This window comes from Chaetura pelagica, unplaced genomic scaffold, assembly GCF_000747805.2.
Source record: "Chaetura pelagica isolate M959 unplaced genomic scaffold, ChaPel_1.0 scaffold425, whole genome shotgun sequence".
NCBI classification, from domain to species: Eukaryota; Metazoa; Chordata; class Aves; order Apodiformes; family Apodidae; genus Chaetura; species Chaetura pelagica.
The window spans coordinates 5,072,659-5,098,892 of NW_009953205.1; the positions used below are offsets into that span (position 1 = coordinate 5,072,659).

Sequence of the window (26,234 nt, forward strand, 5' to 3'; positions counted from 1 at the left end):
CTCAGCCCAATTCTCCACCCTTTCTAAACGATATATCATTTAGGTTACATAGGTAAGCACTGCAAACATGCAAGAAAAAAGCCAGTTAGTTCTGTCCTTAAACTCAACTTCTAAGTTCCTCAGCACAGCAAACACTGAATTGCTAGCACAAAGGTGTAGAAGTAAGTGAATTTTTTGTAATGCAAAATGTAACTTTTTTAAAAAGATACATACATCTAAATCTGCTCTTAAACCAGAGCAGTGAATTCCAAGCCTGTATTTTGCTACAGATACCATCCCTTATTGCCATAATTATCCTGCAAAACTTTAACTTTCAGTTATGAAAAAATGTCTCCTTAAGCAGGCATACCACCAGAGAAGATCTTGGAAACCTAAGTAGGTGTGAATTCAGTTTTAACAGAAGAGGCTGCAAACAACTTGAAATGACAGCAAACATCCCCATTCAATTCTCTCAAGAGAACCATGCAAAGTAGCAATTTGTCATGGACTTTGAGATTTTGCTAAAGCCAAATATCTTGGTTTCCTTCCTGCTCTGCCAGGACCTGCCTGCAAGTCCTTTCTATTCCTCAGTTTTCCCCCTGTGAGGAGTTTGTTGGAATAGATGAAGGAAACAAGAACTGGACTCCAATTTATAATCAGGAAGTCCACAGAATCAAAAATAATGGGATGCAAGAACAGCGTAGCAGCTGGATCAGCTGCCTGAATGACACAGGGAAGAAATAATCTGAAAATTATCCATAAATCTCACAAGCTTACATAATTTCAACACGGAAATATGTTAAAAACAATTTGTTTTAGTAGGCCCAGGTAAAAGTGTTAAAGTTTTATGAATGGAATGAGGGCTTGATAATATTTAGACATTTAGATTAAAAAGCCTATTATTACCAGCAATTTTTATTTATCTACAATTTCACTAAAAGAACGTCATCTTTCCTGTAGTAAACAGTGATACTGAAACTTCATGTAAAGTCGTTTTGCTACACAAACAGACACTTACATTCTCTCTGCTGGTTCATAAGTTAACAGCAAGTACCACACTTGAAGTTCAGGTGGGTACATCAGGGAACTGAGCTGTGGGCAATTACTGTTATATTTTCATAATCTATTTTCAAGGTTTATTTTGTTCAGCACAGAACAGACATGAGTAAGTACAGTAACAGTGCAAGAGCAAAACCTGAGAGAAAGATGAGATCCAACAAGAAAGGGAGGCCACTATCTGACATTTTCAAAGGGCAAATCGAAAGCAATCAACACCCAACAAAACGCTCAGTGTCGGATGAGGTGATAGCTTAGGATATACTTAGGATACTGTAATGAGACTAACAAGTGCTGTGTGTTTTAATGTAAATTAATACAAGATAATCTCTTCACATATTTAAGTGATGCACTTCAAATTAATTAATACATATTTAATAGAAGGCTTCTTGAACAGCTGTTATTTACTTCTGGAGTTTCTACACATTTGCACTGCCTGCTTTGTTCTGCACTGAAGTTGGTTCATGCTCCAAAGTACTTTAACAACTTGGGCTGTAAAAAACTGAATAGTCTTCCCAAAAGAGACAGCCTTTCTGATAACTTAATATTTTTTACATTAAATATTCAAACACTTTCTGAACAAAAGGTCAAATTCTACTGACAGCATCTGTGTGAATCAGGCAAGCAGATGCTTAATGCTGCTAGACAAACACTTTCAGAACAAAGAATAATAAAGAGCTGGTGATCAGTCACATCTCCAGGCTTTAAAATCAGCTTTCCTTTACTTTTGTTCCCTAAATTCTGCACTAACCATTCATATGTAACAATATAAACCCAAACTGTGGCCTGCTCCTTCCCTGCTACATAGTGGTACATTAAATGAAAACCTGACAGTGAAAATGCTCTCTACAGTATCCATTGCATGCTATGAATGTTATACCAACTTGTTAGGGTTTTTTTCTTACAAAGACTCCTGTGTATGACATTGGTTCACTTAGACCTTGCATACAGCATTGGAGTAGTTCTCATTTACCACCCCCTTTATTCAGATGAAAGCTCATTTGAGTTCCAGTCACTTCTGAGTTTTTGGGATCTGAATGAGTTGAAAGCAATTCAAGAAACATGCTGGTAACACTTTTCACACTCACAGTGATGAATGTGACTTTTGGCAACTGTAATCTGTTTCTTTAAAAATCATTATCAACACTGAACAATCCTTATCAGTGTTCTGGAATCACCACTATGTTAACGAAACTAAAATTCTTGAATATCTTTTTGCCTTTGGAAGGAGGATATATCCTTTGTTTAGAAAAGCATGGGCACTCTGCCAGCTGACAAAAAGTGTGTCTGCATACTTGCTTTGATATCTACAATATAATGTTCATTAGCATCAGCAGATGCCTGATGCATAGATGTGTAGGAAAGAGACGAGATCCCAGAAGACAAACTTGCTCCCAGTCCCACGGAATGAAAACATATGCCCACTTTTTATAGAGCCATGACATAACAGGTATTCTTTGTGTTATTTTAAATGTTCTCAAAGCTGGAAGATTAAATTCAAGGGGGATCTCTTACAACACATAAAGGAAGACTGGCATGTTCTTCCTCTATATTTTACAGGAAAAATTAATTTTTTTGTTTACCTGTCAGCTTTGGCAGAAAGGTTTCCATCATAATTACACCTTGTGTATTGGAAGGAACCTGGCAGTTAACATCAGTAATACTAATCTGGAGAGGTACAACACTGTAGAAGCTTGCTGAAAAGTAACAATAAACCTTTATTAAAATTTCCAATTTTTGCAAAAACATTTTGACTAAATTCCAACACTACTTAAAATGTAATTCTCTAGTAAGTACTGTAAGTAAATCAATTTCCCAATTATCTTAAATTTTTGTATGGTAAACAATTACTACATGTTTTAATAAATGCACAATTCTAATGAAAAAATAACGATATTGAAATTTAATAGAGCCCTTCATTTGAAGAGATGAAAATGCTGAACATTCATTCATTTATTATGTCTTATAACCCTTGTGTGATGTGGGTACCTTTATCATCATTTTACAGATGGGGAAACTGAAGGGCTAATTAACTTGTCCAATGTACAATACTCTTAGCTGTAAACTTAAGGTATCCTATTGTACTCATAGGCAAAACAAAACTCAGCTCACCTGTGATGAATATTTACTACAAATTCTTAGACTCCATAAGCATTTTTCTTATAGGAGAGAATATATTACACAAGCCTTCAGAGAGTTAGTTTTGCATTGGCAATGGCTTTGGGTGCCACAGAGATGTGATGCCTAGAAACAAACATGAGAGCACCAGTTTATTGTAAGGAGTCACCATATTTCTCAGCTAGTTATGGGATGATGTATGTTTTCATTTAATGTTATTAGCCATTCAAGGCCATGTATGCATTAATTCTCTCTGATGTATCATACCACACTGATTTAGACACCAAAGAAGTACCATTTCCTGACAAACTCATTCTCTCAGTTTACTTATGTGTTCCATAAACTTCTTTACTCGGTCAGGATCAACATGATTTGCCCAATAACCTTCTTTCTTGAAATACGAACCAATTATTAGAGCGTCTGCATCCAAATAATTCGTCACATTTTCCAGAGTCACTCCAGACCCAATCAACACAGGAATCTTCACAGCATTCTTAACCTCTGAAGAAAACAAAAATTATTGTTAAGTCCCATCCTTGAAACTCTGTAAAGACTCTAATTTGCATAGTTTTTCCACAATAAAGAAAGGTGAGCATGAAGACACTCATGATCAAAGTATTTCTTCTACTAGAGAATGAAAAAACTTCAAGGAAAAACACCTTTAGCTCTAAATAGCTGTTAAGAAAAATTCCACTTTTATTTTGCCTTTTGTTGTATGGAATGCTGCAGAAGAATATTCTTGGCCACATACCAGAGAATGGTTTAAGTGCTATGGAAGATATGAAACCTGGGTCTTGGAAACATCGCTGTAGCCCTCTTTTTTCTCAAGAAACAGGATCTAAGCAAGATTAAGTTGAACTGGCTGGCAAAGTAGGTACTGCATTTTTCTATATTGTGCCATAAATTCATTTTTATTCCACATCCAGCATCTCTTCTTACCAGGGATGTGGAATATTTGCACATCAGGACCAGACCCCTTTACTTACTGTGATTGTGACCATCATGCTTAGAGGCTCCGTTGTGCTTCCGCATCCATGGAAAGAAGCTCTCATTTACTACTGTGTTGCAGTAGCACCCAGTATAGATTCCAGACAAACCAGGTCCATTGCCTTGACAGAAGATTTAGTAATGCTGGAGTGACCATATGGACTTCCATGCCCCACATGGAGTTTTAACCGTGTTCTCAATTCCCCTCACCTTAAGACATAAACAGTCGCCTCTCCAATCTTCCCATGAAGTTATCACAATACAGCTAACTGATGTGCCAGGTCTGCCAGGTCTCCTTGCTGAATTTATGCTATGTTGATATGCTATGTTAACAACTAGTAGATGATCTTCAGTGAAGAAACAAGAATGGCCTTATTCACAGGGGATGGAAAAGGAATGTGCTCGCCACTTAATGATAAATTTCAGGGACTCAAAAGTAGGAAAGCAAGCAGTGGTCATATACACTGTATTGACAGCTCCAGCTAGTTTACCAGAAACCAAAAGAGCACTCATAAAGATTACTTCTCTTCCTATAAATGGCAATGGAACAAAACAAACCAATTATGTTTCTATATACAGTATGTGTTCCTTGTCTGACTCTTTACCTGGTTCCAAAAGGAGAAAGACAAAATATCAAAACAGGGCTCAAAATACTACAGATTCATTTCATTCCTCATGCACAGAGGTGGATTTCAGTCCATGGTTCAGGTGATCTCAGTCCCTGTGAAACACATCGTTCTGACAGACCTGACCGTGCAGAAACTGATCTGTGGCTCAGTTACTGTAGTTGACATTTTTTAGAATGAAAACAAAAGTGGATAGCTCTTTTGACCAAGAAAAGGTTCCCCTTAGATAAATAAAAGTTTATTATAATTTTTTCTGCACAACCTGAGTCACTACTACCCACAGAAAAAAAAAAATCCCAGTTGAAGAATTACAAAGCAACCTTCTCATCCCTTCATTTCATACTGACCATCCTAAGAGTCACTCATAGGACTGAATGCTTTACCACTTATTAAGAGAAATGCCTCAGAACATTATTTCTGACCTTTAAAAACATATAAATTGCTTTAATTGGTGATAATCTGATGTAAAATGGTTAGAGCTTGAGGTAACTAGGGGAAGCATATATGCAACATATAAAAGTCTGCTTCAAAAGACTTTGTTTAAATGAAGTTTCATCAGAAGCCTAACTTATTAATTATGCTTCAGGGAAGACTAATTATTTATCACCTTCCTACTTCACTGAAGGGATCAATTAAAATGCTCTTGAATCTCTTTTTAGGTCACATGCCCTACCATTTTTCCATCTAGAAACAATAACTTCTTGCAAACATTTTAACACAAAAAAAATCATTCCACAATATCCTTATTGAAAATTTTTAGCAAATCAGATGGATCATGCATACATGATTAAAACCATAGTTATTTCTATATATATTTTATATTGTTATAGACATCCTGCTTGCAGCAACAAAATTATTCATTTTTAGTTATTTATAACATTATTACTAAAATTCTGTTATAGAAAAATCAGAATTTTATGTATATAATATCTAGGTGCTCTTAGAAATACATCTGCTTTACATAGACACCAATGCATAATTAAGGTGCTACAACTGACCCGAGATTTGTGCAACAGCACTTCACAGTATTCCCAGAGGAACTACATTCCAAGTCAATATTTGGTTTTATGACAAGTGCATAAGGCACATTTGCAGGTAGTTGTTTTACAATTATTTCACATCAGCAGGAAAAACGATGAGCCAAATAATTAAACAGAGCATGATCACATGGGTGTAAGAAAACAGCTTAGCCCGTACCAGCCAAAGAGTAAAAACCAGTGAAACCGGAGACTGCTGTGGAACTATGAAAACCCCCAAAGCTTTCTGAACTTGCAAGGTATCCAACTCCTGCTGTGACATGTACATGACATGTGGAGTCTACACACATCTCCTGTGCTGGAGATTTATTTGGATTGACAATGTGAAGAATGACAATGGGAGTGCTCTGCAATGAGACTGGGTTACCTAATTAAGTATGCTACAAGTGCTACTTTTAAGTCATTTCCAAGCGCATCAGGGCCTACAGTTGACTAGTGGAAGGTGATTTGTCTTTTGGCTGTGTTAGTGTGAATTCTAACTTGTAAAATAAAATAAAGCCACAGTGGTGAGATATACCGTTGCATGGCAATATTCAGTCACTGTCAAGATGTGTCTGAACAGAGCTTTAAATCTCTCTCACCTTTCATGGATTTCTTCTGATTATATTTTTGACACAAAGAGAAAAGGAGACAATTTTGTGATGTTACAGTAACAAGACTTAAGTTTACACATCTTGCACATTTCTGTTTCAATAAGCTGTAACTAGAGGGCACTGTGCTCTTTCTTGTGACAGTACATCTGCAGTCATGTCTTCAATAAAATCAAATGAAATAGTGTTTGGTTGCAAAGCACCATGAAAGCATTTGAACTATGGTATGCACAAGTTCCATGAAATAAAGGCCAAATGCTCCTAGCTTGGAAACAATGGCAAAGAGCAGCGTAAAAATAAGCACCACTGTGCCAATAACTTGCTCGACTACTCTTCAACAGCTTTTTCCTATGTAGTAATGACTGCAGCGTGCAGCACTGTCACAGCATTATGTTTATGTAACACATTTTTTAATTCAAAGGACTTTTTCTCTGTCATTAAGTCTGGGGCTTACAAAAAGTGCAGATCAGAGACTCCTATCTCCTGTTTATCTTGACGAGGTATCGCAAAGGCAGCAGCATCTATTTTGACCTAATGTACCATCAAAAGGTGAAAGGGCGAATGAGTTTTAATGCCACTTTTAAGAACAATAACTAAGGAGGTGACAGTCACAGCCAGCTGTTGAGTTTCAATATGTACCCATTTTCCACGGGTTACTCAGCTGAGGCCATATACTTTGTTCATATAGATAACTAAGCAGTCATTATACAAAGCTTTGATCACTTAAAATACAGCCTGAATGTGAAGCAGGTATTTCAGCAGTTATATCAAAAAAGAAAACCTGACAGTCATTCTCCAACCAAGGAACATTTCACAGTGTAGCAAACTGGAGCAAACTTCTATAACCTCTTAAATATAAATACAGATTACTTAATAAATTAATTGTGATTAAAATTGCTCAGCTATAATTTCTGCTCCTTAATAACCTGGTCTGATTTTTAGACCTTGTACTCTGCCAACTGATGGTGTCTGGTACACCCAGAGCCCAGCCTGCCAGGCACTGCAGGAGCCACCCTGATGGCTGCCTACATGGCAGTGACACCAACTACAAACAAAACCCTACTGAACACAATTCTCTAGCTTGACAGGGAGACATTCACTTCCCACACCCCATCACAAACCAGTCAATTCAAAGGCAAAAAAACACTTGTACATTACTAAACAAAGCTCAAGAAAAGACATGACAAAAATCTCATGTCTCTAGGTTCTGCTTTCAAGAGGTGCTTTGCAGTGTGATGAAAGGTGCCCAATTGTGTGTGTCATTGTAATACAGCACCTCCAGGGCTGCATACATTCGTGCAATGCAAAATTTCACTCCCTTCAACACCAATTTTGTAGACTGTATGTCTGATTCCTTTTAAGAATCTGCTGACATAGATATGCCTCATTTGTCATTTCCTTATGTGCTGGAACATTGATTGTGAAGCTCTTCTCCCAACTGTTTTAGGCTACTGACCTCCTTATAAGAGGGCCTGCTAATGTCCAAAATCCTGTGACTTAAATAATATAAATCCATGATCCAGAGATTCTTTTCACAGCAGAAATTCAACCACAAAATTAATGAGTACTTCATCACAGCTGCTAACTCTGATTAATTTTGTTCTTTGGACCCATAAAAAGAATAAAACTGAGGCTGACATGTTTGTTCACGTGAAAGAAAAGCAGAAGCCATGATGATGTCTGGTTAGAGTCCTGTGGTAAAAAACCTATGGGCCTAGAGGTCAGGTATTGCTCTCCTATGCAGGAAATCAATGGAGGTTGCCCATATATGTGTGAAAGCAGAATCCAACCTAGGATTTTGCCCTCAGACTTGGCAAATCATTTTTTAAATTATTTAATCTCCATTAAGGCTGGTAGGGAGGAAGCATCAATTGCAGGCAGGGATGGAGCTCCATATTAACAAAATTGTGTAGTCTCAAAAATAAATCTAGCTTTCAGAGCCACCTATCATTTCTAGTTTACTGTACCAAAAGATCTGAGTAGTTCAAGAGGTCAATATTCATACAGAAACATTTTTTGAAGCATAATAATTTATAACACATTTGGAAAAAAATTAGTATGTATGAAATAAAACACCATTGTGATAAGTTCAACAGTAATTTAAATGCTGTGTAGCTTGTATGATTTAGGTAAAGCCCTGAAAACACTGAATGATTTTGTATTATTTCAAAAGATGTTTGTAGTCCAAGTATCTAAGGCAAGTAAATTATGGTTTTCAGCCCCATCAGCTAACGTAAGTTGAATACAATTCACTCTGCTCTGGAACTTTGAAACAAGCTAAATTCAAGCATGAGAGCAAAAATGAAACCTAAAAAACAAGTTTTATGCAATGAGGCCCTCAAATTCAAGCCATTAATCTAACCTAAAATTAGTGATGGAAATCAAATGCCATGATAGAACTGTAATTTTAGCATGGGAGCAATCCATTTGCATGAAGACAGCCCAAACTTGAGCCAATATAAAAATATGAAGAATCATATAAAACTTTTGCAAAGGTCAGAGCTCACAGGTCAAATGACTCCCTTGATAAAAAAAGTTCACATCCTATAAAAATTATTCTGATCTAGTAGCTTTCTTTCTACCAATCAACTTGTATTCTTTCTGCAAAACTTATAAACAGTATTTTCCCTAGTATTTCTGTCTGGAATGTTGCCTTATCAAAATGCCTCTTTTCTTACAGGACTTCCATTTTCATTGTTAAAGATAAAAATGCTTAACTCTTCAATGGAAAGATTTGTAGTTAGTTTTTCAATAATCCTAAAGAGTAGCTTTTTCTTCTATCAAGACTTTTCAGAAATTGAATAATCCTTTTTTGTACATATTTTACATATATTTTTTACATTTTTGTTTAAATTTAAGCCTCAGCATTATTCAGTGGTATAAAAGCTTGAAATAATTTTCATTTTTGTCCCTCCAAATTGTTGTTTAGAAACATGAGAGGCAATCTCAATAGCACCTCAATCACACTAGTTCTGCTGTATCAAATCAAACCCTACAGGAAGAGTTTTTCTTCCCTCTTTTTTTTCCCCTTAAGCAGATGTATATAATCTCTCTACATGACTCCAGAAGCTGACCCAGTGCCTGTTGTCTGACCTTCATATGGCAGCTCTCACCTTTCAGCTCCTGAGGATGGGCAGGCAATCCAGTGGCCGTGCCAGTCAGTACGACCCCGTCAGCCAGGAAGAACTCGGCGGCCGCCGCGGGCTCGGCCACGCCGACATCGGCTGTCAGAGCATGAGCGCTGCAAACAGCAGGAACATGCCCTGTGGTTACTGTTGGCACACACATTTGTTATCCATCTTGTTGAATGGTTAGACTGCATTTCTTCATCTTCCCTGCTGTCAGAACAACTGAAGGCAGGCTTTGGGAGAGAAGGTAGGAGTCCTGTTTTAAACTGGGAAGTAAAATCGCAATATGAGCAATAGGAAAAAACTCAACCTTTTCCATCAGGGAACCATAACAGATTGGTCTGTTGCTCTGGGTCTCATGTCTCTGAAGAGTGATTGCTAAGTGTGAACTACCAAGTGTCAACTGAGACAGCTGCTTACACATCAAGCACCTGACTTCAAGTGGGAGTTGTGGATGTGCAGTCACTCATAAATCAGCTTCTGCTGCCTACAACAGAATTAACACCCTCCACTTCATTTCATGAGGTGCAACTAACAGAAAGTATAGTTATTACCTATGATATAATCACAGGAATCATCCTACACAGCAGCTACAAACATCAATTACCTGCAACCTAGCTTTTCACAGCAGTCTTTGCTGTATGGGTGATGTGCTTTGTCTGAAACCTAAAGCAATAGCAGCTTTAAATTTAAACTGTTCTAAACTTTGAAAGAATTCCAGCCATGGCTTGTTCAACACCTGACTTTCTTGGTTCTATATTTTCTTTTAAGTAGAAAATAATGGCTATGGTCAACATGCTGCACTGATGAGTGGTGATGGAGCCAATCTCTTTCCTAGAGCAGCCTGGAGAGACAACATTCTGGGGGGGACATGCTCTGGCCATATTCATCAGCCTTACATGTGTGCAGTAAGTTCCACTCATAGGGTGGATACAAAAGCAAGCACACTAGCTCCCTGTCTGGAGAAAGGCAGGCAGAAGTACCTACTACATACAATGAGGTTGAAATGGAGCTTAAGAGTAGTAGGCACCCTAAAACCAGCATGTGGAGGGTTGCTGTAACACAGCAGGCAGGCTACAAGAATAGCTATCCCCCATTAAAGCACAGGAGGCTAGCAGCTCTCAGTGGCAGGAACGTTTTTCTACATTAAAAAACTCAACCAACAAGTTCTTTCACATTTCCTTCTCAGCTTATGAATCTGCCTGAAACAAAGTTTTTTTCCTTTAGTAAAAAGCAAAGCTTTTGAACAACAGGAAGTAAAATCCAATCCAACTATCAATTAACTCTCAAGACAAAGCAAAAATAAATCACATGATGCAGTTTTTTTTTTTACAAAAAAGTCTAATGCAATATATTTATATATATACACATGTATAAAGAAATCATTTGAAAGAAATAACTCAAAGGACTTTAAATTAAAAGCCTAATTTGACCACACTGCATTATTTCCCTTCTATTTTGAAATTTATTACCTGTTTATTATTTAAAATCTTCCAGTCTCAGTTATTCTCATGATTGCACACATACTACACAAACATTTTAATTAGGTTACTTAGCATGTATAATACATAACACTTGAGCAGATCTAGGGGAAAAAAAAAACAAAGAGTGACACCTAAATAGCTGAAAGAACCATGTGACAGTTATGATAAAGTATCAGCAAAAAAGAAACTGGATTCATCTGTCATAAGTTCCTTCTGTTTGATAATCATACAACAATCTATACATAGACAGAACTGATTTATGTAGAAGAAACCAATATTATTGGCAGGAAGGAGAAAAAAGAAAACAGCTTTTTAAAATGCCAACATATTATTTGGATGCTTTTCTATGGCAACTGCTTGCACAACAAAAAATAATCTTAGATGCCCAGCCTCCAGAAACAAATTTTCTTTAAACATTATAGGCATATACACAAGTATACAAAATACCAGATACAAAACTTCTACAGACAGCATTTATAAACCCTGAAGGTTAAACTGCAAACTTCACAGATGCAGCAACCTGCAGCTTACAGGTGCAAATTTATTTTTAAACATATCCCCTAACTGCACTGCAAGATCATGCTTGAACAATAAAGTTCTCCCTGTATCATTAACTTTCCTGACACTAAAAAGGCATTTTTTAAAAATGAGAAAATGGAGAAAAATATAAGATCCTTGTTACATTCAAATTGACATAAAATATTGCTTGTATTTACCTATGTTTCTTTTTAATATCAGCAAAAATCTGAATGTTCTCTGCTCCAATCTGTTTCCTGTATCGTAGCAGGTTACCTGCACAGGCATTTATAATCCCTTCATCAGCAACATGAGAAAACACAAACCCCTCAGCCCGGATAAAATCAAGACCTGAAAAAAAAACAACAACAAAAACAAACCACAAACAAAACCAGCATTATCTTATAGCTACAACTGAAGACTGAGAAACAGAAATACTAAAATCAAACAAAACCCTACCTTACTGTCCCTCTTATTTGATCCCACTGCAAGTTATTACTATTGCTCTAGGACCAACAAACCTTTTTCCACATATTTAAGTTCTATGTTTGTTATTTTCACTCATGTTCTCTCCAACTTCTTTCCATCTTACTACCTTCAACTTCCATCTCTCTCATAAAGCCCACCAGTTTCCTCCCTTTTGCCAGTTCCCTTCTCTTTCTCAGCCCCTATCAGTCTGTTCCAGTGTGGCTCAGAGAAGGCAGCTGCACTCCCTGCCCTGCCTCTTGCCATGCCATGCCAGTGGGCACATGCTGATGGAGGAGCAGGAAGATCCAAACACAGCTCCCTTGTCCTAACGATGTGTCTTCTCTCCAAAGAGATTCATTAACTTGGGTCTCTCCATTCATATATATGGCATACAATTCTGTCCACTTCTTCCCCAACATCTGTTCCCCTGTTAAATATGCCTGCAATTGGCCATCAGGTCCAAAAGCATTAAGGACATGGACACAGAGAGGAAAAGCATTAAGTCTTCTTTATTTAGGAAATCAGGCAAGAAAACAGCCTGTGACACACAATACACAGCCTGCCTAATTCCAGCTGAAGCCAGCTTGTGTTTTCTACACAGCATCACATCAACAAATGACTCCTAAGGTGTGCCAAAGGTACAAAAAGATAAGGTTTGCAAAAAGAAAAACATTTTCCACTCTATTCCAAACTTAGCCTGACCCTCAACTCTACCATGTCTTAGCAACATGGTTTCCACCACATTAACTAATTTTTTGCACTAGGGAGGCTTTATGGGATGGATACTTAAAAGGAAGATCATGAATAGCAATGACTTCACACAGTCCATCCATCTACTCTACGGGACCCCCTACACAGCCTTGAAATAGCTGTGTTGCAATTCTGAAGCCTTGGGGCCATGATGTAATAAGCCCACAGCTGTGAGGTACAAGACTGGAATCTGACTCCCTTATTGTATTCCCATCTTCTCTCCAGTCCTTCATAGCCTTGAAGTCTATTTCACCAGTCACTTAGTATACATGTAAAAGCTCTGCACTCATCTTGTACACCTTTTACTGTTCTTCCAGTTTGCTGCAGAGGTCTCTCCCAAGACCTTCTGAAGCTCTGCTGCTGCTCCAGCTTTGCAGTCAGCTGCACGTTTAATTAGAGCTGATATCATACCAAGGACATGGATGCATGTGAAAGCAGCCATCCAGAATGCAACCCCACCCATCAGGGAACTGCTCAAGCAACAGAGTACTCACCTTCCTACATTTCAAACATAAACAGAAATGATCTTTCAAATGTATTTACCAAATGACAATGTGCCTGTTTATTTTGAAATTTCAGTTTCATTCCAAAAGCCCTGAAGTTGGAGAAACAGAAGCTTATGCCTGACAGAGAAGAGCCTGCATTGCTTAGCAACACAGACTCCAGCTAGCAAGAAACACCACAGATGGATGCCAAATCAAATGCAAGCTGTCCCGTGCCTTGAGATTAGTAGGTGAAAAACATGGAGCATTCCCAGGATCCAAAGACAAGAGTGTGCCACAAGTATTGCTGCAGGTGCTGGTAGACACCAGTTAATAAACACTGTGCAAATTGCTAGATGGAGATTTCTGCATCTAGGAACAAAAGCTATAGGTTCTATTCAAATTACCCAAGTTACAGTACAATTCAGCGTTAAATAAGAAAAATTACTTCTCCTCTAATCATAAGATTATCAATAGGTCTAGAGATATGCCAAATTCTCACAGTAATCACGTGTAACTGAGGATAGGGGCTATTTATTGAGTAATTTCATTTACTGAAGTCACTGCTTAACATGTTGTTTGTTGACACTTGCTTAGCTCGGGCTAATTGATAAACGTCTCCACACTGGGGGGGGAAGTCGCGAAAACATCCTGACAGCCGGTAGCCCCCCGGTACCGGCTCGTGACAATTTCCTTCACTTAGTAAGACTTTCTGCTAAACATTAGCATTGTACTTAGTTTAACAAGGCTGCACTTTCTGAGGTTTTTTTGAAAATACAAATCTTAACCAAAGGTAGTAAATATAGGCACCATACCATTACCCTTCTGCTTTATGAAGCCATAATCAGATTCTGCTAATTAATTCATTTTTACGCTCATAAAACTTTGATAATGATACTATTGCTTACTTTCATATTTGGCAAGTTGAAAAGTAATAGCTGTTGAATAGTTAATAGGCAGTCCCATTTCTGATTTATATGGGAACAAAAAAATTTTGTATTCTCACTGGAAAACAGAATAGGAAATTTCCAATGTAACCTAAGAAACAGAACTTCAAGACTATATTAAAAACAAGGAATCAAGTAACCAGCCACTGCAGGACCTGCTATAGAAACTAGAGCTTGTCTCTTTCAAAAGTTGTCACTCCACTTATTTTAAGCCTAAACTGCTTTACTGAAAGAGCTGTGAAGGTCTATAATTTGCAGAGAAAAACTATTTTCTTTCCTTCCCATAATTTATTATTTAAAAAAAGATACCGAAACACTTATTTTGCTGGGTAAGAAAATACTGCAAGACTGAGCTAAGGGAGGAAATAATACTTTTAATTTATCCATCTTAAATGCTGCAAATGTGTGTATCACTGCATTTTAACACCCCAAAACTGAATTGGATGGAGTAATGGAGAAGCCCTTTCTCAGATATGCTCCTCTCTTCAGTTAAAAAGGCAAAAGGAGCCAAGAGCTAGGATTTATTACTATCACAGAAATGGGATCTGGCCTCTGCAAGGCCGCAGCTCTTGTTTGCTACTACATTTTGAACTTCAGGCAAAAACCTTTGCCTTTACACAAAGCCAAGATGCTGCAAGTAATTTTACTGGTGGTATCTAGTTTTATATATGCCATAAAACCTGACTCCCAGGTCTTCTTGCCTCCCTAATTCAAAAAAGATTCTGAAAGACTGATTTTGTGCTGAAAATGAAAATGCTGGAGTATCAGCTTTGCCTGCTGTTGATCCTAGAGACATACAATCACCATGCTGTGAAAACCCTTTACTACTCAGGACACAGTTTAGCAGCAGCTCCTTCCATGCTCAGCATGAACTACAGGACTGGGAGAAGTGTTTCCTGCAGAGTCCACAGCACTCGCTGCCTTGCTCCACAACACCTGCAGATGCTCCCAAGGCATGTGCATCCCTGCCTCAGTTCTCAGCTTTGCTGCCTCCCTCCCAACACAGCATTAATATAGTGGCAGTTCAGAAAAAAAGAAAAGCAGTATGCGGTTCTGCCCCATTCTATCTCACCTTAAACAGCACCATGGGCTATAGCAAGTGAAATCCCATGGAGGGTATCTCTGCTGGTGGATGAAGGGACAGTGAGCAAAGCTGTGTTTACAGAAGATACAGGAGAGACCTGGATACCTGGGATCTCTTCCAATATGAAACCGCACTTAATCAACTACCAACTGTGTCATTAGCATTGATGAAGACTAATTTAGAAATGGAATTTCAGTAACATGACCCCTTCAGGGAAAAAAGGACAGTTTCAGAGTTAGGTGGAGATGCCGTGGGACTACATGTTTATTTTAAGCCCCTTCCAACTGAACTATTCTGATCTAAATTTATAAGAGAAGACAAACTTAAAAACTGAGTTCTGATTCATGACAAGTGTAACACAGGCTCATCCAGGTGCAGGGAAGCTACACCCTACAATGGAACATATAGTCCTTGCTCCCAGGCACCCAGACTGAGGCTTTGGCCAGAACACAAGGGCATAACTTGCCTCTGGCCCAGGTGCTCCCGTTTTCCACCACAGGGAGTCAAGATACAGCAGGGAGGGATACCTGGCATACCAGAAGTGTTCCTGTACATCACTACAGAGATACAGCTGTGGGGACTGTTTTATGCCTGAAAGATCAGCAGACAGCCAGGACAATATTCCACAATGGCAGTAATTCTTGAAAAGCTTTTCACCATTAACTCGTCTCCATTAGGTTAATGATGGACCAGTTATTTATTTCTTCTCAATCACTGTTACATGTTGGTAATGGAAAGCATGTGTATATAACAACACTAATTCTGGAGTGGGCTAATGTTGCTGTATCTTCCCTAAGAACAGTGGGAAATCCAACAGTATTCAACATTACCTCTTGAAATCAAAAGTGAAACAACAGACACAGTGACACTGGTTTGGGGGGCAGGTGAAGGAAGAAATCAGTCCCTGCAGGGAGGCCCATGGCAGGAGGATGCCATAGCCTGCTGGATGGATACCCCTGGGGCAACAGGCTCCTTCAGCCCTCTGTGGTGGACCTGTTGGTGTGCTGAACCAAGAGCATTCAGCATTCTGGTGTAACAGAGCAGTAACCTCTTGGAGCTGGGAGGATGTCAGCAACAACTGTTTTGGCTTAATAGTTGGGTTTCTGACAGAAACTGCTTGTTTCTGTCAGAAGAGTGGAGTTGTTCCCTTTTTCCTCAAGATCCCCACTATTTTCCTACCACTGCTTAAACAGGCAACACAAACACGTTTTTGCTGGCATTCCTTCCCTTAGGTGCCTGATTTAATAAATGTTTCCTAAAGAACCAAAGTTAAAGAAAATCCCTCAACCTTCTCAGAGGCTTCATCCCTTCATTTATTACCTTCTGATATATCCAATATCTTGCCAATATGCTAGGAAGATGCAGTAATTCCATCTGCTACTATGTGGCTACCCACAACATGTTTATCAGCATAACCACATGTTGCTGATGTTGAACTCCTTGTAGTCCCACCTGCTGATTTTTTCCCCCCTTTAAAAAATAAAATCATTACCTTCACCTAGACACCACTTACAATTTCCACGTGCTGTTCTCTTCAGAAGTTATTTCTACAAAAGACTGGAGTTTCCACAGGGAAAATGGAATAACTGCATACTAGCAGGAGATGCTACATATGCTTTCTAGCCAAAACACTTTCAGCAAGATTTTTTGTAGTGAAAGCATACATGGCTTTCTTTCTTACAAGCCACCTATTTAAATTGTATTGACATTAATGTCACTACTAAGTTGCTATGGAAAAACCAGAGATTAGCTACCTACAAAGCGCTCACTTTGTTATAGTTTTGCTTAAAGTGATTTCCTTTTTGCTTTCCTGTTCAGTGAACTTCAGACGATCGTTTTTAGAAAAGTGCAATGAAATGCACTGAACACAGACCCTTCCTACCTGACATTCTCCAGTTACAGAGCAAATAATGCAGAACAGTAGTAGAGCTGAGCAAAACCCAGGCCCTCCAGGAATTCTCTCCCTCATTAATAATTGCTGAGAAGAGAAACACATTGTTCCTACACTATATCCCTTATTTAGTGATCAGTTTTGCTCCTAAAAGAATGTATAACTCACTAAGGGTTTGACTACTGCTTTTTTAAAATAGGATGTATACATATATTTATAAATGCCTTTGTACCTCAAGTATCCTACAGACATACCACCCCAAAACCCAAACTGGATTCTGTTAGCATTTTTAGGTTTTTGTATATGTTCTACTGCAACAATAAAAATTTGCCAAGTAGCTAAATACCTCGAAAATGGCAACTTCTGATTTTAAGGCACCCAAACCAAATCTGAGTTAAAAGCACAACTATTAGCAGGAATTCCCCCAAGAAAAAGAAGGAATTTAAGACTTTTAGAACACATTCAACTGAACTAAAATTGCAACTGCAGATAAGCCTGCATTATTTTACCTGAAGTATGGATTTCAATTAACATTTGCATCTTTTAGTTTTGCATTCTTACAAAATTCCGCCTGTTTATAAAGCTCATACATTCAAAAATGTGCAACCTTACTGTAACAACATATGCAATCTAGACAAATTGCAAAAACAGGCATTAACCCTCAATTTATGAAGTATTTAGGAAGTACAAACCTTCCATATTAAACCTGGCTCCATCTTTAAATCATGGAATGTAACATAGGAAAAAGTAAAATTGCTTCATCAAGAAGTGGGAGCAGAAAGGTTAGTAAGTCTAGGATTCATGCAATAAAGATAGATTAATTTATATTAAATCCTCCCAAATGCAATTTAATTTTAAGTAGTTTGGCTAGCTGTACACTCAATTTTTGTTATTATACAAAAAGCTTCATTCTATCCATTTATCAAAAAAAGGCAATGAAAACTTAGTTTTAATGGATAAGAGTAGTAGCAACAACATATAATTAGATGCTGAAACAGAATGCTTAACCAGAGCGAGTTAAATTGATCCTCAAATATAATTTAAGTGAAGTAAATAGAGTTACACCAAAGGTGGCTTTTAGACATGAGTAGGTTTAAACTAATCATTATATTTAGACAGGTTTCACCTAGACAGCTGCAGCAGCAGCCTTGGGATGTTTAGCTGCCTCCAACTGAAGCAGCACAGAAGTATCATCTATTATAATCAAGCAGGCATCTTTCTCAAAATCTAATTTCTGCTTTTTTCAGGGTACAGTGAGCTTCTCATGTCTCATTTTTCATGGTATCTATGTTAGTACAATGCACAATTTGCAGAGAGTAAATGCCATAGCAAACAACAGGGATAACTGATGAGTCATTTCTACTACCTGCAGCGAGAGCGACAGCCACTGCCTCCTGGTTTGCAGCAGACAGGACCTGGACACCCAGCGCCAGGCGCGGGCAGGTTTGTCTCACAGCAGCACTAATGACTGTCATTGCAGCAGTGACTTCAGGCCCAGGACACACCATATAAGGAAGATCATGCATGTTCTCTACTATCAAGCCATCCTGTGAAGATTATTACATAGAAATATGATTAAACTGGGAAAAACGTAACTTAAAAAACACGGCTAGTTTCCCATTACGCTGTTCTGTGTTAAAAGACACACGAGCTTTAAGGTTTTCCTTCAAAGGGAGGATTGTCTACAGTAAGTGGTATCAATCCATACAACATACAGCCTCCTCTAGAAGTGCTTTCATCAACAGCATGGTGTTTGGAGGGAAATCATGACGAGAAAAAATGTGATTTGAATTATACATTCATCAGTTTGGTTTCCTTTGATCCATCCTAAAATTTGAACTATAGGCAAATGAGTTAAATCTTATACCTCATTAAAAATAGCATAAAGTCAAATGTCAGTTATTCAAGTGGAATACAGGATATTGAGTATGTTTGGATAACGGAGGATTTAGAGATAATCAAGGCAATTTTAAATTCAATCAATATCAGAAAATAAAAGTGTTATTTTGGATAAAGGAATTTTCTGTTTGACTATCACTATGCCTATTTTCAGTATGCCTAATACCACAGTATTACCTATTTATATTTCTCCCATTCTGCATTCAGAATTACGTGAAGAAGATACTGCTATTTATTATCTACTATACCTTCCACTCCACATGGATGTACTCTTAGCAAACAATGGAGTGATGATAAAATACTCTGCTGATAAAATGTATGCAGTTTATTGAAAAACCTTTGTACATTATCTGGTACCTTGTACTTCTCCAATCATTATACAGTATATATCAGAAGGTTTTCAACAATTGCAAATGATATACAATTTTGTCAACAACTAACAAAAGTATAGCCTTGAAACATTTCAACAGTGATGTTTTGCATGTGCCGTGAGCATGTTAAAAGAAGCTAGAAATAAAAAATTCCAAAAGTTTAATAGACAAATTAATTGTATATATAGAAAAAAATTCTGTTTTATCTGGAGTTTTATCACACATCTTAAACCTTCAAAATGAGAGGGTTACATTTGAAAGATACTATAACTGAACCAGAATAGAAAGAACATTTTGGAGGAAAAAATACAACCAGAGTTAAACAAAGAAGCTTGGTTAATATTAACATAGAGAACCAGGAAGCGGAAAAAAAGGTTTCCTTTTAAAAAGCTTTCATATGTTATGCTTCTTTAATCTTTGTGGTAGTGTAGAAGCCCTTTTGGCAGTAGAAGACAGTATATAAAATGCAGTCAGCATTTAATGGCTGAATTACAGGCTAAGCCTCAGACATCATAAATTAACACCTAAAATGGAGAACAAGGAATATTGAGAGACGATATCACCCGGTGGAACGGTGTGGTCAGTCCAAGCACGTGACCCACGCACATTCAGTGCACCAGGGTCTAGCTGCCTCGACTAAATGACTTACAGACCAAATGTATATCTACATACACAAAATACGTGCTACCTTAAAAGCAAAAGGGCACACACCTATTAATGGAGAAAGCGACCTAAGTTACGAGCACCCAACCTTAAACCTTCAAACTATTTGGTGCCATTCATCAGCATATTTAATTACAGAATTCCAGTCCAGGAAAACCTCAACTAGGCAACCAGATACTGTAGCTAATCAAAACATCTGTCATTGATTTTGTTTCTACATCCAGTTCAAGATATAATTTATCATCTACACTTCTCTGCCTGTGATGGGAGGTAGCTGTATGATGAAGATGACAAGCAACCCTCAGAAAACCCATTTCAGAAATGCAAAATATAAATCACAAACTTCTAGTTGGTGTCTTTGAAATGAGGTCAGGACTATTTCCCTGAACTGACCAAATGTACCTCAGACACAACTACAACACAAAGAGAAATCCCTTATCCTCTCTGCACACATAAGTATACTAAGTCAGTCTACACAAAAATGCAGTGTTGGTCAGTATTAATATGTACCAACAAGATTAACATAGAACTATAATATTTTAACAAGAAAACCTAAAAAAATGCCATGAACCCTCAAACCCAGGTAATTTTTAAAGGCAAAACCTGGAAGCCCTTGCTCCTTGGCTCAAGAATACTCTACTTGGCAGACTTCACCAAAAACCTGGACATCTGTGAAACTCCAAGCTTATCATAAGGACACGGAGCTAGGATCTGCAAACCAGAAGCTCCAGGCTTTCAGGGGATTAAGAATCAACCTCAATAGGACACCCAGGAAGAGAAGTATCTGGGAATGGGGCTTCAGATGCTCAACTCCTGAAAAGCCACACTAGTAGCTGAAAAAAGCAGAACAGGCTGGCAGAGTTCCATGTGTAACTGAGCTTTCTGTGACTTGCTACTACTTTGAGAGGTCAGGATTTGTATAAAACAAGTTATTCCATGAAATACATTAATTCATTCATTATTTTAAAGATTAATTAAAAACTCACCCATGCTTCTGTGCATAAAAAGCATCTGATTGAATTCCAGCTCAAAATGCAGGCATATGGGAGGAATCCAACAACTCCCTCTTCTGCCTTAAGCTTACTATATTCAGTTTTCAGCAGTTGCCTCTCCCTATGGCCTCAAAGTCCACAGCTACAGTGAATATTTTTGGTAGTACTTTAATAATGTGTTATTCTTCTAGTAGCATTCGACAGACTATGTTCTTTTGCATATTATGTTTTGTTTAATTGAAAAAGAACAACATATGTTCTGCAACACAAAGAACTGAAGACAGATGCATTAACTCAAAGCTTTCTTTCATATTTTATATAAAAATGTAACACCACAGATTTCTGTGTTTACTGAATTGATATGTATAGAAAACAGACTTTGGGATGATCAGACAGCTAATTAAAATGGTGGAAACAAAACAGTTATGCTAAATTAAAGTTTTTGGAACTTCAGCTTATAGTTTGGAAGTGTATGGGAACAGCTACACCCTCCAAAGCAGGATTTATTTTGATAGCACAAGATAAAACTCTAACAAATACCTTGTGTTCTTTTTCCATTAAATAAAAATATTATTTGTCACTTATATATAATAGCTTTATTTTAAGTAATTCTCAAACAGTATCACTTCTTTTTACTTTGAATGACATCTGAAGTGCTACATATGTGCAAAGTGCCCCTTGTATCACAGCTTGCTACCAGAAAATAGATTATTTAAATAGCTGTCTAATTATATAGAAAAAAAAAATCCTTAGCTTTATTCCACTTACAGAAATGACCTCTTAGAACACTTCAGCTGCACACACACATATATCACAGCAGAAACACCTCAAAACCAGTCACAACACTATAAGCCACAATAAGTATAGCAATTAAACAAACTTTTACTCAGTATCCACCTAACATAACTTCAACCGGGGGCAACTTTGTTTTGCCAAATAAAAAAGCTTTATCTATAAACACATCCACACTAATACTAACCTTTGCAAGCTTAAAAGAACTACTCTTTCCTACAGGAAGGGGGATTTTGCTCCCTAGCCATTAGTGCTCAGGTGAGTACTAAGACAATAACAGTATTTCTCACCACTGGTCATGTGCCCCTTATAAAGGAAATCAGGTGCTTCTGTAGAGCATTTATTGGCTGTGTCTAGGCACAGCTTCCTAGCAATTCCTTTAAAAACCTCTATCACTAGAGCAAGAGATGACTGTCTTGGTGTAGGTAAGTAAGTATTTTATCTTTTCCCAAGAATACTGTAGGATGTGCTTGTGGGGAACTTTGTTTGCTATTTTATTCCACTATAGCATAGTCAAGATTTGAAATGTTAACTTCTGTAATCCAAATAGTAATGACCTATATGTTTTTATGCAGAAATACTAGCTTATTTTTTCACAATTGTTTATTAGATTATAAGTAATTTGAGTTCCTATTATCACAGTAATTGCAAAAGTAATAAGCTTGAAACTTTTATTTTTTTTTAAACATTAGTGTAAACTATGTATTAATAATTCCCCTTCCAGGTACAAAACCAAAAGAAAAGTCAAGAGGATCAGAATAGCAATGAATACCACCTCCAAAAGTGGCATTAGTAAAAGAAGCAAGTCCTAAAATAAGCACTGTAATATTTGCACCTCAATATAGCTTTATACTTCTGGAGTTTATTTTTTTTTACTTGCATATCTCTACTCAAGTAGCTACGGCTAGATAATAACAGCAACTAGTAGTAAAGTGATCTAGATCAATGATGTTAGAGCGAACCTTGGGCTGTATTTTCTTCACCCAGGCTCAATTGAAGGAATAAAAGTTAACTTGAATGTGTGTTTTATGTTTTTCTTAAACAAAAGCAGATATAAACTGGAGGTATAATGCCTCATAGTTTACTGCTTATAAAATCTTATCTAGGGAATTCCATTGTTTAGCAACACAAGCACACAGCATATACATTTTGAGCACAGATGGCTTCCCAACTGAGCACTCGTTTTCATTACTGTGCTCTAATATCACAAATCTTTTGTATTTCTTATGTTAAGCTGCTAATGGGCCAATCAAGTAACTTTTTTTAATATACTAGGACTTACTCCTAAGTGTAATACATATTGAGTGAGGAAGACCATATACTTTAAATGTTAAAACAAATTCAAGCAACTTGAGACAATATGTAAACATCTAGTAGCAGCAACATGCTTATGTATCTTCTTAAAGGCTACTGGAGGAGGCATTTGGAAATACTCTAACTATAAAAATCTATGGAGAAAAAAACTTTAAGTTTCTAGCTCTTCTTCCAAAAGAAAAGCTGATCAACTCATCGAGTACTGAGGGGATAACCCAAATATATTCCTATTAGAGAAGGAAAACAGACAGTTTGGAAGAGTGGGGGTGTCTGTGAAAAAGCCAGGAAGCTCCTGCCTGAACCATCTATCATGAAAACTTGCATTTCTCTTACAGTACCAGGAAAAACTAAACAAGTGATTTGCAGAAAGTGTTAGGCAGCCATACTTGTATTTATGGAAGCTCACCTGATTATCTCTGGCCTTACAGAGATAATAAAGGATTTATCATATTGCTGTAACACTAATGTGTACAGACCTTTAGAATGGAGACTGGTGTGGAGTGCATACTGACATTCTTATGACTTCTACAGGAAATTAAGCTCTGCTTAGTCTAAGCCCTGAATTTGTCTGAATGTGTAGAGAAATTACTGCATTCATCTCATCTGTCTACCTGAGAGGTAGGTTAAAAAAGTTATTAAAGTTCAGAGACTGTAATGCAATAGAATGGATAAACCAGTTAGACCTGGTATAGCAGAATTTATTACAACTGTTGAAAAGACAACAAAGTATAAAACTCAAATCAAAATGTTGTTAGTACTCATTTTAAAACTTGTCTCAACATTTGTGCATGTAAGTAGTGAAACTAACTGCTTCACCTTTAGGTATACTTGGTGTTTTTTCCCAGCTACTGAAAGTTTCAATGTGTGATTAGTATGTAAGGGAAACAGGTAAACAAGCACAGGAATATGGGGCAGTGGCTTGAAGAATTACAGATCACTTGTGTAACCACTTCCTCTAACACAAGAAGACAGAGACTAGTACTTGCCACTTCTGATGTGGATCAAATCACATTGTACCTCATGTTGATACTGTAACTGCCATAAGGGAGTATAAAGCCCAAGTACAGAACAGAGCTATTGCACACTTGTTTTTTCTTACTTTTAATGTCTGTGGAAAGCTTACTAGTCCTGTAGTACTTGCAGTCACAGATTTTAACTGGGTGGGTGTATATATGTGGCCCTGCAGTTCACAGACACTGAAGCCTACCTCTGCAAACTTCATTCTTCTGCACTGCTGTTCATCCTTTCAATAACTCTGTTCTCACATACTCTTTCCTAATTTAGCCTTACTAGTATTCAGCCTGCCCATAATCTACTTCATGTGACTTGCCTTGCATTCTGATCTTGGTCTTCTACAACTCAGACTAAGCTTCTAGATTCAATTTTGTTCTGTCTGTAAAGTATCATTACAACTTATGCCATTAAAAAGGTTTTAATTGGCTTGTTATTAAAGGTTTGCAGGAAACAGCTCAGAGCAGTGATTACTTGTTAATTTAAGACATTTTAAAGCCTCAGATATTAGGACACCTTACCATGCCAGGCAATGTACATAATACTGTAGGCAGGTCAAAGAAAAAGCACATCAATACCTGAAGACAAGGTGCAATGAAATGTTTAAAACATATCTGACCTTTCAAAAGGACATCCACCCTGTTAAAATCTACTGACCTATAAAGATTACTACAACACTTTGGGTCCAATGGAAATTCAGTCAGTAGTACCTGTCTCTTCTTGCCTCTAGCAGACATTGGCCTTTTGGACCTTCTCTTCTAGATGCACAAAGCAGACCTGCTTGCTGCCAGGGGGCTAGGATGGGAGGGTTAAAGAGGGCAGAAAAGGACCTAAGCTTTTTTCAGTCCCTGAATAATGTGTGCTGTTTTGCCACAGACAAATGTGGGATGACCCTGCAGTCTACCAGTGCCCGAGGTATGCAGTGCCTCAGCTGTGCACATGGCATTGCTCCATCACTTCATGAAACCAGAATGTTGTACAGTGCTAAAAACACAGTGGCTGGGTCAGACTAGATGATGAAGCCTCCCACAGCCCAGCAAGAATGCTACAAACCATCTGTGTTGTAATCAACTTTCCACCTACATTTTGTTTTTTTGTAAGTGACTTGATTCTCAGAAATTGATGGCAATCCCAACTTAAGCAACTTGACTTGTACAATTTGAGCCTAACCTTTTCCAGTTGTTTCAGGTGCATGTGATGTTTCAGGTTTGCTAATCCAGAAGGCCTATTTATTATGTTGAAATAAAGGACATGGATTTCAACATCTTCCTGAACTGTGTGACTTAAGATGCTTTCTATGAGCTATAGGCTCAGTTTAAAATATTAGCTATGCAGAAACAGCTCTGTGTAAATGCTGCCATAGGAATAAGGAAACCAAAACTTACAACTCCAGCATCCTTGTAAGCTTCTGCCTCTTGACAAGCTTGATCAATGATCTGGGTCAATGAAAAAGAACTTCTTGGTGTCCCTGTAAGAATAAAGCTGCTTACTCCAGGGCACACACAAACCAAGACCCTACACAGGAACAGCTTTCAGGCTGGGTAACTACAAGGACTGGTATACTGAAATAGAGAGAAACAGCCTGCCAAGGGGCAGGTCAGCTGCAGTAATCTGCTCTGCTTACCCTGAGCCCCTGGAAAGTAGATAAGAAGGTCAGGGTGGAACAAACCCTGCTTACTGTCTCAGCTTCTTGTCAGGACCTGTGAGAGCTCTATTCAACACCTGTCCTGTCCCAGCGCTCATTGGTGTTATTTCCCAGCCATGGCCTCTCAAACCACGGCAGCGGAATGCTCAACAAACCAAGCCGTTGTTTTCTCACCGTAGCTCCCACCCGGCAGCGTCTCCTGCCTCCTTTACCTCAGAGCGAGGAGATGCCCAAACCTGAGGCACTTCAGGAGGGCCCGCGGCGCCGTTTGAAGGGGAGGCCTGGCGGGGCCGCGGGCTGTGCCTCAGGTTGTGCCTCGGGGCCTCGGACTGTGCCTCAGGGCCGCGGGCTGTGCCCCGGGGCTTCGGACTGTGCCCCGGGGCCTCGGACTGTGCCTCAGGGCC

The 26,234-nt window shown here is 38.1% G+C and overlaps 1 protein-coding gene across 1 annotated transcript; it reads right to left on the reverse strand.

Annotated features, from left to right (window-relative positions):
- Positions 1–3,463: 3,463 nt before the first annotated feature.
- Positions 3,464–25,928, reverse strand: LOC104388608 (uncharacterized protein F13E9.13, mitochondrial-like). The gene is made up of 6 exons (XM_009997490.1): positions 25,864–25,928; positions 25,571–25,700; positions 18,510–18,690; positions 11,722–11,872; positions 9,507–9,634; positions 3,464–3,654 (listed from the first exon to the last, which is right to left on the reverse strand). Exons 1-6 carry the CDS (start codon positions 25,926–25,928, stop codon positions 3,464–3,466), a joined length of 846 nt encoding a protein of 281 aa, XP_009995792.1.
- Positions 25,929–26,234: the final 306 nt, after the last annotated feature.

What these genes read in the sequence shown, in the direction of transcription:
- LOC104388608 (XM_009997490.1), bottom strand. Translation starts at nt 25,928, where the DNA reads ATGAGCGCTGGGACAGGACAGGTGTTGAATAGAGCTCTCACAGGTCCT. An exon ending in CTTACAAGGATGCTGGAGTT is followed by an intron (nt 18,691 to 25,570) that starts GTAAGTTTTGGT and finishes TAATCTTCACAG; the next exon opens with GATGGCTTGATAGTAGAGAA. An exon ending in CCATCCTCAGGAGCTGAAAG is followed by an intron (nt 3,655 to 9,506) that starts GTGAGAGCTGCC and finishes TGTTTTCTTCAG; the next exon opens with AGGTTAAGAATGCTGTGAAG.